The sequence below is a fragment of the Papaver somniferum genome, chromosome 4 (genome assembly GCF_003573695.1).
Source record: "Papaver somniferum cultivar HN1 chromosome 4, ASM357369v1, whole genome shotgun sequence".
Classification (NCBI taxonomy): Eukaryota; Viridiplantae; Streptophyta; class Magnoliopsida; order Ranunculales; family Papaveraceae; genus Papaver; species Papaver somniferum.
The window spans coordinates 135,937,365-135,950,738 of record NC_039361.1 but is presented as its reverse complement, the minus strand read 5'-3'; the positions used below and the strand labels follow the sequence as shown (position 1 = coordinate 135,950,738).

General features: G+C 38.1%; 1 protein-coding gene across 5 annotated transcripts; it reads right to left on the bottom strand.

The window, feature by feature from the left end:
• Nucleotides 1-2,488: 2,488 nt before the first annotated feature.
• Nucleotides 2,489-9,584, bottom strand: LOC113362748 (protein MEI2-like 4). Of its 5 annotated transcripts, none has more exons than XM_026605237.1 (15): nt 9,360-9,584; nt 8,161-8,361; nt 8,021-8,069; nt 7,602-7,907; nt 6,948-7,348; nt 6,685-6,843; nt 6,365-6,481; nt 6,128-6,279; nt 5,716-5,810; nt 5,182-5,601; nt 4,341-4,995; nt 3,948-4,032; nt 3,796-3,864; nt 3,499-3,678; nt 2,489-3,311 (listed from the first exon to the last, which is right to left on the bottom strand). In XM_026605237.1, exons 2-15 carry the CDS (start codon nt 8,242-8,244, stop codon nt 3,153-3,155), a joined length of 2,931 nt encoding a protein of 976 aa, XP_026461022.1. In that variant the 5' UTR covers nt 8,245-8,361; nt 9,360-9,584; the 3' UTR covers nt 2,489-3,152. The 5 variants fall into 5 exon arrangements, with proteins under 5 accessions (XP_026461022.1, XP_026461026.1, XP_026461021.1 ...); XM_026605241.1 differs by lacking the exon at nt 9,360-9,584 and adding an exon at nt 8,718-9,204 and having other exon boundaries at nt 7,602-7,904; XM_026605236.1 differs by lacking the exon at nt 9,360-9,584 and adding an exon at nt 8,718-9,203.
• Between the last annotated feature and the right edge of the window lie 3,790 nt (nt 9,585-13,374).

The window sequence follows — 13,374 nt, the reverse complement described above, 5'->3', positions numbered from 1 at the left end:
TTTAAGAGGACCTGGATCAATTGAATTATGCATAGATGCCGGCATAACATTTACGGATGCTCCTAAGTCCAACATAGCTTTATTAAATGTAATGTTACCAATTGTGACGGGAATGTCAAAGCTACCAGGATCCTTGCATTTAAGAGGGAGTTTGTGTTGTAGGATTGTCGGAGCGTTCTCCCCCATACTTAGCGCTTAATTTCCTTTGATCTTTTGCTTATTGGTATACAAGTCCTTCAAGACCTTAGTATACTTAGAAACTTGATTGATAGCATCTATAAGTGGTATATTTACATGAATCTTCTTGATAATATCTAAAGTTCGCTTTTCTAATTCCGCCTTTTTGGGGTTAATAAACTTGCAAGGAAAATATAGAGGAGGAACATAAGTAGGAATATGAGTTTTTAGAGATAGAAATAGGTACCTTGGGAGTTTGGGGGAAATCGGCACTCTTTTCCTCCAAAACCGGCTCCTTTGGAGCTTCTTCTTTACCTGAATCAGTAACTTCGAATTGCATAAGTTGTGTACCAGTTCTCAATCTAATAGCATTAATACCCTATTTTGGGTTAAGAGATTGAGAACGGAGTTTCCCACCATTTTTTGCCTTCAACTGATTCAACTCACTAACCATGGAACTAACTTGAGTTTCCAAATCCTTAACCGCATTATTCGTTCTTTGCATATAAGATTTCAACAACTCTTCCATACTTGACCCCTTATTTTGAAGTTATTGTTGTTGTGGTTGCTAAAATTGTTGTCGTGACTGATATGTTGTCGTTGTGGTTTAAATTGTTGTTGTTGAGGTTCAAATCCACTCAGACGGTTGAAAGTAGGTTGTGGAACCGCACCTTGCTTGTTGGCGTATTTAAAGTTGGGGTGATCTCTCCATCCCGGATTGTGAGTCTTGAAGTAGGGATCATACCGTCTTTGCAGATTTGGAAACACCGCATTAGCTTGTTCATTGACGTCTTCATAAACTTAAGGAGAAGTTGGTGCTACTGCGGCCGCAATTTGTTGCATCATGGATGCCATATTACCTATTTGTTGACGAAATCCCCCGACCTCGCTCACTTCATTTACTCTCTAAGAAGTACATTTGAACCACGACTCAAGAATTGTTGCGAGTTTGTTGCTACTATGTCTTCAATCAACTCTCTAACTTGTGCCACCGTCTTGTTCACTAGTACACCACCATCCGCAGTATCAAGAAGATTTCTATTATTTTCTTGGAGACCTTCAGTGGCTAAGTGTTAACCTTGTGAGCTGCGGGTCATGTGAGCAAACCCTTTATGCTCGTTGTTTTTGAAAAAAAAAATTATCAAACCATTGAAAACGGAAAAGACAAGGGGATAATGTTTGAAACATGTGGCGAATTAAGGGGGCGCATAATTCGTGCATTCATAAAATTCGCCGAATAATCGGGTGGTCCTTAAAAAGCGCATATCTTAACCGCGATTAAATTTGGACACTGTTTAATGCGCCAAACGAATAATGCGCGCATATTCGTGAATTATTCGGCAATAATAATGCACACATTTACTATGGAGCAATAAGGATGTTGTTGTAAATGAAAGAGAAAAATAGAAATTGTAGACTCTGATCTGATATTTTAATGGAACTTGATATAAGGCAGCAGATATGCAACTTATATATGCTTCAAAAACGAAAAATGCTAGTTAAAATTCGAAGGAAGGTTGGTGTCTCTTAAGTTCTTGTATCACTGGACTTTTGAGACACGTCCAGGAGCCATTAGACTAGACACAAGGAGTACAACTCTTTCATGTTTTTACAGGTTTGATTCCACCATAAAACTTCCTCTTAGTTACATCGCCATTTGGACTTCCTTCTAGACTTTATCATGTTTTTATAGGTTTGATTCAACTGTTAATTTTCGATTGCTGATATATAAAATGGTAGATGATAATCTTATACGTTTCGGAATGCATCAATTTTTTGTTGGAGTGTACAGAGCCCTATAAGAGGAACATGTCCCAAAAAACTTTAGCTTCAAATTCATTGTCATTTAGATTTTGTAAAAAAACTGGCATCACCATGTCAAATGGTAACGTCATTCTAACCATGTTATATGATCCTTCCCCCTCATGTAATTGATTTGGGCAATAAAAATTACTTCACATGCAGCATCTCTATTTGTGCAGGGGAGTCCATTCACGTGTTTGATACAGAAATGAACATAACATAATCAGGTCAAGTGCCATAGTGGCCGGGATATGCTTCCACCAGGATCCTAATCTAGAAATTTACTCAGTTGCAGAAAGGAAGAAAGAAGATTCTGCTCCAGATATGTCCACGTTTGCTACCAACTCCAAGGCAGTAGGGACAGTGAGTGTTCCAGCATTGAAATGCTAGGGAACTAGGAGGGAAGTTGGTGCTGTGATTTTAAAGTTTGGGTAAGATTCAAGATTAGTAGTAAGTTTGAGCAATGCAACTTCCAATAATGCAAAACACAAGCAAAAGAGACCAGCGATAACATACTGAAACAAAGGTTTACATATATATTTATAACTTCTGATTTAATACATCAGTTGTACATCACAACAGACCCTAAGAGGCTAAGACCCAACAACAAACATAAAACAACAACAAAAAAGTTTTTGCACAACAAGAGATTCTATCACCCTCTCTCTCTCTCTCAAATGTATCTCATCAATTATACCACCCAAAATCAGAACCCAAAATGGGTTCCTAAGACCCCTCCCATCTAAACATAAACATAAGAGGAAAAAATTAAAAGTTAAAGAAAAATATACAACGGAGACCTAACCAGAGCAGCCTCCATGACAACTGTGAAACTAAACAGAAAGACCAAAATCTTGAAGCTTCTCTTCATTGTTGCAGCACTGCAACACAATCTCTAGCCTCTTGTCAACCTCGATATTACATTTTTTTTTAAATAATTCACATAAATGGAAGTCCCTTAGAAAAAAGGCATTCCAGCTTCCAAAATTTTTTTCAGAAAATTTAAGGTAAGTAACAAAAATGGGAAAAGAGAGGAGGATTCTCAAAGCACCTCAAAACTAATCCGTCAAACCGCCCCTGATATTTAGTTACTAGACATTGGAGCAGAGAGATGATTAACATTACTTGGGTTTAGCTGTAAGGTTAGTGCCCCCCAGAAATAGCACGGTTGCTCACTCTAAGTCCTTTGTAGAACCCGATGAAGAGTCAGTCCTGTTTGATTCTTCCCCATCTGCAGAAGTCGATGGGCTTCCTTGATGGTTGTCCTCATTGTGGTTTGCCCGGTGTTTCCCAGGTCTTGATCGAATATTGACCCCCATTGGGAAGGGCTCCTGCAAAGTGATGCACAAACGAGTCTAAGTATGAATTATAACTGCGGCTAGGACAGAGCTAACAACATTTAACATGAAGAGGTTCATGATCTGATGCAAACGTGTATCTGGATACATAGTGATTTCAGGGCCGTGCCTTTTACTTTAAGCTTTGACACATAGTGAGAATATGAGGTCACAAATTTACCTGATCACCGGCATTCGGACCATCTGAATGAAAGAGAATAGGGCGGCAACGCTTATCCTCATTCATCAAGCTTGAATTCTGGAAATGGGCTATAAGAGCAGATTTCCCTTGAATACGAGCATAGGCGAGCGATGCGACTTTTTCACTGTTGAACTTCTCCCATTTCTTACCATTGAATGCCTGCAATAAAACACATTTTGTTCACCTTAAACGCTCGGCTGACTTTCTTCTTTTTTTCCAATTGCCGAAAATGTCGAATACCATAAAAAAAACTACTTATATGGACAATAGATATACCTGGTAGAATGGAACAATTTGGACAGGGTCAATCATGTTGATGAATGCATAACCCACGTTGCATTTATTCTGAAAGAAATGTGTATAGACGGAATTAATAAACCATCACTCGTGGAGACAAAAGAATCAAAGGAAGGCTTAAAAAAACTTGCCTTGAAGTCGATAGGCAAATAGATGAAATCATATGTTCCGCGATGGCGTTCATCTATTGCTGCCAAAAGCATCTTTGAGGTGTACCTATAGTTGCACCAAATTAATGAGCAGGACCAATGGAATGAGCAGGACCAATGGATTGTGGCTCAAGAGTTGGCTCAGATACTGAACATGGTCAATTTGGGTATACTAGGAAGGAGCTTCCAAGCCCATAAGCTAGAGTCTACTAACTTAAACCACAGATAGCGTTGACTTTTAGCCACCACATGAAGATGTGGCAGCAAGGAACAACTCATGAAACCTCCATCCATGTTACGACCAATAAAAAAGGTTAACAACTTCAAGTAACAATGAAACAAAAACGAGAAAGTAAACGAAAAGCATGTACATACTTGTTAGGGATGTTCTTAATCATAAGAGTAGTCCGCGTATCTTCCCCATGCATTATGCGGTCAATATCGAGTTCATACTGCTTCTTGTTGTCACCCTGATTTGAACTGGCTTCATTTCTACGGATTCTGACCCGCTCATTGGAAGAATCAAACGAGTTCGCCAAATGGATCATTGAATTTCTGTTGGGGAACATGTGACACCTTTGCTGTGGGGAAGAGTGCAATCCAACGTTCGTAGGTGCAACTGTTGGATCCATACGGTTGCCACCAACGCGAGGAAATATATTATGAGAAGCAAGTTCCATAGGATGAAATCCCATATTCCCAAGCGAACCAGGGTGGAAACCAGAAGTCTCAGGAGACTCTCCTGCATAGGCATGACGCCTGTCCCAGACAGAATGATTCATGGTCGGTGCTGATCCCACATGGTGATGGTGTATAGATGGAAGTACTGAATTCAGCATATGAGATGGTGGCCTGGGAAGTCCATGCATTTGCTGTGGTGGATGAGCATGAACACCATTTACAAATGATGGTGAATTAGGCCACATCATCAGGTTTGGAGAATGGGGATTGAACGAGTTTGAGTTGGAGTTGCTCCACATATAATGATGATTATGAAGAGAGCGACTTCCATTTCCAGCCGAACCAAAAACTGTGAAAAGAGACGAGTTACTCATCAAAATCTAAGATCTAAAGCATAACATTATGTGGTGTTCAAAATTAAGCAGTCGGTTTATAGGCAATCCTATCGATGTGATCAACATACAGTGAACAAATGACACACGTAAGCAGAAAACTCATATGACATATGTAACATTCAGGGGTCAGTTGCACTTACTGCCTTCATTAAGATCCATTGAGGGTGAACTGGAGCCAACTCTGCGCATGTGCCTGTTATCTAGTTCTTCTGATGTTATGGACCCAAGATTTGCTGCCATGGCCGCCAGAGTTGTTGAAGAGTTGTAAGGACCACCACTGGATAAACTATCATGATACTCAGGCAGTGAATGGGGATGAAAACCTGTAATGCCTCGAAATCCAAACTCCATTTGTCCAAGTGAAGGACTAGGCTCGCCAAGGCCAGATTGACTGCCCATAGAGGCAACCCGCACTGGAGAGTGTAAGCTCTGAGGTACACTAGAAGACATTCCATGATGAAATCCATTTTCAACAAATTGGCTTATAGGTGCTCGGATAGAGTTCAGGCCCTGGGACGCTCCACTGTCCATACCATTAGACGTGACTAGACCTGATGAATCTGCTTATAACAAAAATGAAATAAATGTTCATTAAGACGAGTAGAAGAGTTGACAACATTGTCTGCTGATGCACTAGTTAATATCTCATCACAGTAACAACTTAAATACTGTACCAAAGCATCCTGTTGGTGAGCTATCAGGAGGGCTTCCCTGTCGCAGACCCCCATTTATCTCGTCCTCGAGCTCTGGAGATAGCTGTTGCATTACACTGTAACAAAAAAGAAATTCAGCTGACATGATTAAGAAATGACCCACACACAGCATTCACAACTGAGGGCTGATCATCTGAAGGGTATATTATATTATCACTCGATTACTGACCACACCTGCCTAAAGTTCATGAAATTATGCATATTTCTAAAGAGTGCCCCAAACATCATTCAGTTCCTTGCTTAACTAAGAAAATAGGCTCCTTCTCTATACAAAAGGCAGCTAATGGCCCTCTCTGCCATCCAAAGGGTTGGTTCAATTATTACTATTCGGTACTCGAAACATAAATGCAATAAGAGCAAGATTGGAGAATACCACCGTCTTGCACCCCCGGGGCGACTTGGTTCAAGTTTGATACGTTTTCCTGCAATGTCACTCCTGTTCAACGCTCGAAGAGCAGCGTCTGCCGCTCTGACATCATAAAATTCTATGAATTTATGATGACGCTTGTGAGGAGTTTCACGAATCTGCAACATATATCAGTGCTCGCTTAAGTGAAATATATTTCAGAATACTTTCAAGTGTTGCAAGGGCAAAGGTGAATGGACCAACCTCCTTAATTTCTCCATAAACACCAAAAATCTGGCGAAGATCATCATTTGAAACAGAAAAGTCAAGATTGAACACCACGAGAGTCCCCTGGTTGATATCCTTTTCTGAAGGATTATCCTAACAATATAAAGTTTAAACCATTAACAAAATATGAAAACTGAAGCTGCAGAATCTCTACATACACACTAAGTATACATGAGTGATGGATCAAAAGCTATGGTGGAAACTGTCCTGCGTAAGTATCTACAAAGACGAGAAAAGCAGCATAGACAGTGGTGCAGCAAACTAAGGATGGACGAGAAACAAACTTAGGAACCTACCTTTGGAATTGAAAAGTGTATGTCAAGCTTCCTGCGTCTCAAAGGTTTGTTTTGAAGTGCTCTCATTGCATTGCGTGCAGCCCGTATATCATAGTAAGAGATCATAACAAAGCCACGGTGCTTACAAGCAGTATACAAAGTACGGATGTCTCCATATTGCTGATAGAAAGATATATAAAATGAGAAACAATTGCAAGCATGCTAAGAACACCATGACTTCGTAAGATAGAACAATTAATAAGGAAAAACGGCAAGAAAAGTACCTCAAAAAGAACCTTCAGCTCAGAATCTTCAATATTGCTATTGATATTTCTCACAAAAAGTGTTCTAGAAGGATGTTCACCAAATGGGTGCTCCCCAGCAGTTGCTGCATTCAGTCCTTGTTCCGCAAATTCTGCACTTCTTTGATCATCCCCCTCGAGTTCCATTCCTCCACCACTGCTAAACAGATCGAACTCTTCCAATTCGTCATTACTACTAGGCTTGGTGATATAATCAAGTTCATCAATCATTCCAGAGAGCAGGTCATCGTCATCTGGAAGTAGGTTTCCAATAGTCTGAGCCTCAAGTTCTTGAAGTGACTGAAAAGGTTCCTCCTCCTCGTAGTTAGACGTCACGTTATCAACAGATTGCCCAAACAGAGCACCATTAGACGGTAATCTCACTGCATGAAAAGTAAAGAAATTAGCAAACAAAACAGGAGGGTGAATGAAGATACTGATAGCATAATAAAATAACTTAACCAAGCCAAGCTAGTGATTTCTTGGTCTCGTTAATCCAACAACGAATTCAGGAAAGTAAAATGTAACGGAGATAAGAGATGTTTCATCCAACCATCCTCTTATTACGTCACAAAATCATCCTGGCTACATACATGATCGAATCAAATATAAGAACTAGTACAAACAAGCACTTACATTTTTTGCTAAATATTTCTGACAATGAACTAGAGAACAGACCACTCTCATACTGAGCCCCCATGCCAACCTTGTTACCGTGTACAGCATATGACGCTGGCTGCACAAGCATGTTTGACCTCATCCCTATATTGTTCTCTCTCCAAGAAGTAGTCACTGGCACATTACTACTGGTTCTATCTGCTCCCACCACATGCCTCTCTACACTGAACCTAGTATTTTGGTTCCTGACAAGAAATGGCTGAGAAAATTCCAAAGACTCTTCTGATGGCGCTCCCACTGGTATGAATTTCTCCTTTGCTACTACTGAAACAAAAAAACAACCATCCAGCAGCAGGGCTGTAAGTATAACCATACATTCTACATAGATCGCATGTAACTAGGAACACTTTGAGCTGAACTTGCAAACAGATACTAACCTTGGTGGTGACTAGACATGGTTTCAGGCTTCCAGAATCCAACTTGCCTCTGTCAAACAGATCACACAACAACCGAACATCAGAACACCCACAATTCGATAAAAAAGCCAAGTAAATTGAAGTAGAGGAGATATATGTACCTCGGCGGGGAAGAGGATATCGTCGTAAAAGTATGATGACTGAGATAAATTAGCTTGATCCATTATTTTAATTTCTGATGGCATGCTTCAATTTCGAAAACGCCCTAAGGGAGGAGGAGGATGAAACAAAAAATATACTAGTACAATTCAAAACTCCATTTCTTCTCTTCTTCTTCAATTCCAATGATCAAGTATCAAAATCTACAAAACAAAAAAGAAAATAAATAAATATAAAATACAATTCACATGAGAATTCGAATAACAACTGAATTTTGAAAAACCAAAAATGAAACTCAATCAAGCAAAATTGGGGAATTTCGGAAATTCAGCTAAGAATTCAAAATTTCATACTAGGGAATTATGAAAAAATTGGGGTGATCAAAGAGGAATTGAGAGAGATCAAAGCAAAATGCCTAGAATCAAAATCCAAAAAGCAAAAAAAAAAAGTTTGTGAAATTCAAAATTGAACATGAGATCCCAACAAACAAAAAGCAAACCTAAAAAGAAGCAAACTTTAATCACAATAAACACAACCGATCAACACAAAAAATCCTCACCACAATTATCTCTCCAACACAAAACAGTAGCAGCACCGAGTGAATTATTTCTCTTCTTCCTCTTCCCTCTCTCTTGTTATTGCCGTCCTTGAAAGAGAGAAGATGAAGATATATAATACTAGTAGAATTTTATAGGGAGAGAGAGAATAGAAAAGAAGGCTTTAAGAAGAGGAAGAGATCTTGGAATATGTGCCGTGTTAAAACTTCCAAAGCTTTGATTCTTCTCCTCTTCCTCTTTCTGTTTTTCCCTGCATTGCAAGTTACCACCACCACCCTCCACCACCACCACTTACTTACCCACAATTCTTCTAGAGAGAGAAATTCTTAAAAATTAAAATCCCAAAAAAAAAAAATCAAAATCTCTCTCTCTCTCTCTCAGAAATTCTGCTCAGATCCCAGTTACCGGAATTCTCTGGTGTTTTCCGGCAAATGGAATTTGAGCAGTTCCCGGTAAAAAAAAAAAGATAAAAATCAGAATCACACACACAGAGCCGAAGAGAAGGAGAGAAGAAGTTTTAAAAAAAAGGAATGGTGGTGCGTGTCTGTGTGGGTTAGTTGGGTACTAGAAAGACGGAACAAAAATAGGGACCTTGTTTTTATTTTATTTAAAATTATAATAATTACACAATTACACCAACCTACCTTTTTTTAAGACGTTAAATCTAACGGCGTTACCGATCTTCTTCTTCTTCTTCCTTGTCGTTCTTCTTCTTCATCATCATCAAGCTTCTTTTTCTGAGATGATCATCTTCTCTTCCCCCAATTTGTACGGGCTGTTATTTTTCTCTGAAGAACTGAACTGAGTTTTGTTTCTCTCTCTTCTCTTTCTAAAGAATAGTCTTTTGTTTTTGGAGTTTTACTGGAATGTCTTTGTTCTATTCTACTACTAAAAAAAAAAAAGTCTCAATCTATGATTTTTTTATATTTTGTGATAAGGATAAATAATAAAGGGATTACAACAGAACAGAGAGAGATGAATAATAAAGGAAGTTGATGGGGGTTTGTGTTAGTGTGAAAAAAAAAAAAGATTAAGGGAATTTGTTACTTGCCGGTTTGGGGTAAATATTGTGGATGGGATCGATTTTGTAGGTAGTTTGTTTCTAGTTACAAGGTAGAACAAGATAAGGATTTATTTGATGAGTGATGATTAATGATGCGTATTATTAAGGGTGTTTAATAAGTCAGTGTGAAATAGATTACTACAAAATCTTAGTATTAAGTGAAGAGCTTTACTTGGTGTGAAATCTTAGCAATTCAAAAACCTTTCGGGAAGCACGGCCCGGGACATAGTTTAATAAGTTTAATAGAGACTATCATGTATAACGTCGCCATCTATTACTTTGAAAATGAGCGGTTGGTAATTAACAAATTTTTAACCATTAAAATTAAGATCGGTAGATATTGGTGTTATACATGTTGGAGTGCGCTCATTTTCAGTAGGCATATAGAGTTTTGCAAGAGAAACATGTCCAAAAAATCAGAGCTTCAAATTCAATACCATATGTTTTATTCACAAAATAGGGTCCCAAAATGTGAGAATTAAAGTGTAAATGGATCCTTCCTCTTATTTAATTCCTTATAAATTCCTAAAATTCTGATTCTTCCGACCAAGCAAGTGTAAGCAAAAAGAATTAACGTTTTGTGAAGCAGAAATATTTTGCTTCTGACTTCTGTTTCTGCCATCCAAACAGCTTATATGCATTATGGTGCATCTCATAATTCAGCAAACAGACATTTGAAACCAAAATAAATATCATAAAAGATGATTTTATTTAATAAAACACTTATAAATTGGGGAAATTGTATTAATTACGGGAGTCTTGTTTGTGTCTTCCTTCTGTTCATTGATTGATTGACCAAAAACACACCACAAAGATATACTACTGGCAACAAAAAATCGGGAGCGGTTTAGAGAAGAGCGGCACTTTAAAACAAGAAAACGTGAAGTGCGTGTAGGCGTCCGTTATGCTCATCTCACTGCCCCCTCGACCTGCGCGAGTCAGTTCAGTTCAACTTCCTTCCTTTTGCAGCATTAAAATATTATTGTGATTTTTTATTAGTATTATTTTTTAATTGATTACTCAAGAAAACAATTAATAAAATAATGCTCACATTGTGTATGCCTCCGAAGTAGAGCCGACAAACAAGCCAAAACCCGCGGGTTTGCCCGACCCGTGAAAAATCCGCACCCGGCTCGGCTGGTGTCTAAACAAGTCGGGTTAGGGTTGGAGAAATGCCGGCTTGTGAGTAAACAGGTTAACCCGTCCCGGCCCGTAAATCCGCGGGTTCAGCCCGTTAACCCGTCTACAATACCTAATTACTAATTTTTATTTAATCATGACCGTCAGATTATCTAGGGTTAATCCTATCCCTAGGTTTAAGGTATAAAAGGTTAAACCTAAAACTAACTAAAGAGACATCGTTCTCTTTCCTTCTCTTTTTTTTCTTATGCTCCTTCTCTTATTCTCTGCGTTCTTCGGCTGGTAATTAGAGATTATAATGGTGAGATTGGGACAGAGAGTAGAGGGGAAAGGTTTCGTGGGTGTTTGTAATGGTGTTATTGAATTTAATTAATTAAGTACAAAGAAGATGAAGAAGTCGTGAATTGAAAGGGGATCTGGGTGTTTGTAATGGTAATCGACTTTCCGGAATTTTGAAGAGATGGATGGAAATGGTGGACAGTATAACCCAAGAACGGTAGAAGAAGTTTATAGGGATTTTAAAGGTAGAAGAGCCAGGATGATTAAAGCTATCACTTCTGGTTAGTGTTTGACTCTTCAATTTCTTGTTTGATTTTGATTTTATTTTTTGATTTTATTTTGAATTTTAGGGTTTATGGGTTTTGGTTTTTAATGTTTGTTTCTGTTTTGCGTGGTGTAGATGTGGAAGCATTTTTCACGCAGTGCGATCCTGGTGAGGATTTTTCTTCTCCTTCTCTTTGTCTCTCTTTCTACTTACACCATCTTTGATTTTTTTTTTTTTTCTGATTTTTAAAATTTTTAGATTAGTGTTGATTTGGGGTTTTTACTGATTAGGGTTTTGATTTTCTGGATTTTCTGTTTACTGATTTGATGAGCTGACTGAATTTTCCTGTTTAGAAGATGGAATTTGGTTTGGTGTTTGAAGAGGATTTTTTAGTTAATTCTGTGGTGTTGAAATTGATGTTTATAAAATGGAATTTGGTTTAGTTTCTATCAAAGAATGTTTGTATTTGTAGAGGAATTTTTTGTTGATTTTGTGGGGTTTTAAAAATGAGTGATGGTGTCCTGTATTAGTCTGAGATAATGGGTTTTGATTCTAAGGAATGCTCGTATACATGTGGTTCTAGTAGTTAAATTCTGGGGTTATTGAAGTAAGAAACCCCCAGACCAAAAATTTTCTTTCTTTCTTGGGGTCTGTTCTATAACTAATAATTTCTTTCTGCTTCAGAGATATTCATCATGATGTTGTTTGGAATTGGAATATTGGGTTAGTGCCTTAGTGGTCATGATCATTGCCAGTATATGTGGGTAAAGGGGTTTGTCAAGAAGAACTGAAAACAGAAAAATAATTCTCAAAAACATTGTAATGGAGCTATAGTGTGGATAGTGAGACTAGCATACGATTCTTCTTTCATGTCGTCGACAAAGACTTGATTTTTCTGATTTGGGTTTTGCTTAAAACTGAAGAATCTGTTGGAAAAATACAATTTTTCTTTTTTGAAGATATTAGAGAAAGAAAGAAGTGGTAATGTCTGCTAAGCTTCTTCAAGCCCTAACAGAAGATAGCTCAGATCTGCAGAAACAAATTGGATGTATGACTGGGATTTTTCAGATTTTTGTAAGTTCAGTTTCCTTTTCTTTCAACATAAAATTAAATCTGTAATCTAAAATTTCTAATTGTGGTGATGTTTTTTTTTTGGGTGATTAAGCTATGGGTGGTGATGTTTTTGAGAACTTTATTCGTTAAATTAAGCTTTAATTTTGTTTTAATTAAAATTAAGCTTTAATTTTGTTTTAAACTAAACAAGCCGGGTAACCCGTGAACCCGCGAACTTTACCCGTTACGGGCGCGGGTTGAAAAAATGATCACCCGTGAAGAATATCGACCCGCAGGTTTTGACCCGTGTTAACCCGAACCCGTAACAAGCCAGCTCCGACCCGCCCGTTTGCCAGCTCTACTCCGGGATGTGAAACCCTACTAGATTCAAACTAATCCAATCAAGTAAAATCCTCTTAGGAAAACTCTGAAATTTGTAAAATAATATAATATACTAATGTAATAATAAGATAAAAGAGGGTCATAGATTAAACCTCGAGATCTAATATTAAAAACTTTTGGCGCATTTGTGAAATCCTCCGGATATTCTTTCTTCCAATTGTGAATAAAAAAGAATATTCACACCTGGTATTTAACCTTCACACAACTAAGAAGTTTTCTAAGGAGGATATTTGTAGCCACGCCAATCTACTAAACTAAGTTCGCTACGAATGAGAATCATGGGTTGATAGCACCACAAAATTTCAAAATGAAAAAGTTCACGAGAATGGCATTTTTTTGTTCGTCCGCCCACTCAATTTCCGATTAAGAATCGTCCACTACACGGTGGTTTCTCACTTCATTGTTTCCGAACATGCATACTTGGTGTTCCAAACTAATACAAACCCGTCAAACTACA

Coding starts and splice junctions, on each gene's coding strand:
- LOC113362748 (XM_026605237.1), bottom strand. CDS start 8,244: ATGCCATCAGAAATTAAAATAATGGATCAAGCTAATTTATCTCAGTCA. Junction 7,908..8,020: donor CATGTCTAGTCACCACCAAG/GTTAGTATCTGT, acceptor TTTTTGTTTCAG/TAGTAGCAAAGGAGAAATTC. Junction 6,844..6,947: donor AGCTGAAGGTTCTTTTTGAG/GTACTTTTCTTG, acceptor TCTTTCTATCAG/CAATATGGAGACATCCGTAC.